The sequence below is a fragment of the Vombatus ursinus genome, unplaced genomic scaffold (assembly GCF_900497805.2).
Source record: "Vombatus ursinus unplaced genomic scaffold, bare-nosed wombat genome assembly UNPS02014792.1, whole genome shotgun sequence".
NCBI classification, from domain to species: domain Eukaryota; kingdom Metazoa; phylum Chordata; class Mammalia; order Diprotodontia; family Vombatidae; genus Vombatus; species Vombatus ursinus.
In genome coordinates this window covers 1,107,852-1,109,684 of record NW_020954570.1, presented here as the reverse complement: position 1 = coordinate 1,109,684, position 1,833 = coordinate 1,107,852, and the positions used below count along the sequence as shown (strand labels likewise).

Below are 1,833 nucleotides of genomic sequence, written 5' to 3'. Positions count from 1 at the left end.
TGTGTGTGTGTGTGTGTGTGTGTGTGTGTGTGTGTGTGTGTGTGTGTGTTTCAAACTGGACTTGTGATTTCATTGGTATAGGTAACTCCAGGTAAGGAAACTCTGTCTCCCAATTTAGATCTGCACCTCTTCTTCAATTTATGCCCATAGAGAGTTGCCTAAGTCACTGTGACGTTAATAGATTTACCTAGGCTGACACAGCCAGTTTATGTTAAAGATAGGACTTGCATTCAGTCTTCCTGACCTGACACTCTATTTACTACACCATGCTACCTCTCATCAGACTTCTTAGAGTAACATAATTTCCAAACATTATAGTTTTAGTTTGCTACTTAAAGAGGGAAAAAGTAGACCACAGAAACCATAAACTTTCAAGCAATCTGATATGATTTTTAAGAAAATTTTACTTTTAAAAACTGCTTATTCTTCCATAGCTGTGAATTATCATAACTGCTAAATATTAACTTCTTTATATACCTATTCATTCACTACACAATAAGAAAAAGGAAATTGTTATATAGATTGGTATTCTTATTTCTTATTTTGTTTATAAGTATAATTGATTGTCTTTATGAAAGATAAACTCATGATTTTTTGTTTGTTTGTTTTAGATAGCCATTATCATTTATATGATTCAGTAGTGGCTGATCATGACTACGTTGGGTTAGCTGAAATTCCAGTTGGAGCATACCAGCCAGAGATTCTTGTGGAAGATGCAACTATTTGTACATCAAATGAGAAATTATCTGTACCAAGTAAGGATCATGAACCATCAGAACCCAAAAATTCTAAAATTACTCAGCTGTTAGAAGATCATGGCATTCAACCGGTCAACTTAAATCTTGAAAAGCAGACTTTTAGTCTGTTAGACTCTTCAAACCAAGGCCTTGAATATTTAAGTTAGTTAAATAAATTCAGGCAGTGTTTGCTTAGAATTCATAACCTCTTTTTATAATGCTTTGGCTACATGAGACAAAAGAAAGTATATGTTAACATGTTATTAGATCCTGAAATGGTTTTTACTATTTATTTAGAAAAATATGTATATATGTGTGATGAGTGTGTATATACACATGTCTGTCTGTCTATATATGTGTGCACATATATAAATATAAAATGCATAATTATGCTATATATATAAAATGGTAAATGTATTTAAAATACTTATTATGAAAGATGTATTTTTCCCAAAAGAAGTACAGGGTGTGTGTTTAAAGCACCTTCACTTTAATAAAATAAAATAATTACCAGCTTAGTGTCTACTGTTTTTAACCTGACTTTTTTCATAAAATATTGTTTTTCAGAATGCAGCAAATTCTACTGTACTACCTAAAATTGAATTTAAAAATGGTGAAATTGATTTTTATGCTATTTGAGATTAATATGATGTTGGAGGAAATAACTGAGGCTTATGTCAAATGGAATCTTATAGGATATTAGTTATATCAACTTTTTTTGGATGACATCACAGAAATGTCTTTTCACTTTGAAGTATTGTCACTTATAAAAAGCATAGATAAACTTTAACCTGATCCATTATTTTTATATAGATATGTAATCTGACAGGCATATACACATGCATACATATGTGTGTATGTATATATACACACATGTGTGTGTACACATGTGTATATACACTGCATGCTTATAAATACATATGTATATGTGTATATATATTCATGTGTTTATATGGATATGGATACATAAGTAGATATACATATATATACAAACTGCCCCAGAATTCTTAGTACAGTATTAGTATCTTAAAACTACACCAAGATTTTTGAGACACCCTGCATATACACACAAATGCATATACATATATATGCATGC

The 1,833-nt window shown here is 30.6% G+C and overlaps 1 protein-coding gene across 1 annotated transcript in view; it reads left to right on the top strand.

Moving 5' to 3' along the window:
• The window catches only part of GIN1 (gypsy retrotransposon integrase 1), a 51,154-nt gene extending 50,065 nt beyond the window's left edge, over nucleotides 1-1,089 (top strand). Inside the window, 1 exon segment of the mRNA XM_027869172.1 lies at nucleotides 612-1,089. Within this exon segment, the coding sequence (XP_027724973.1) occupies nucleotides 612-904 (293 nt within the window). The 3' untranslated portion in view covers nucleotides 905-1,089.
• Nucleotides 1,090-1,833: the final 744 nt, after the last annotated feature.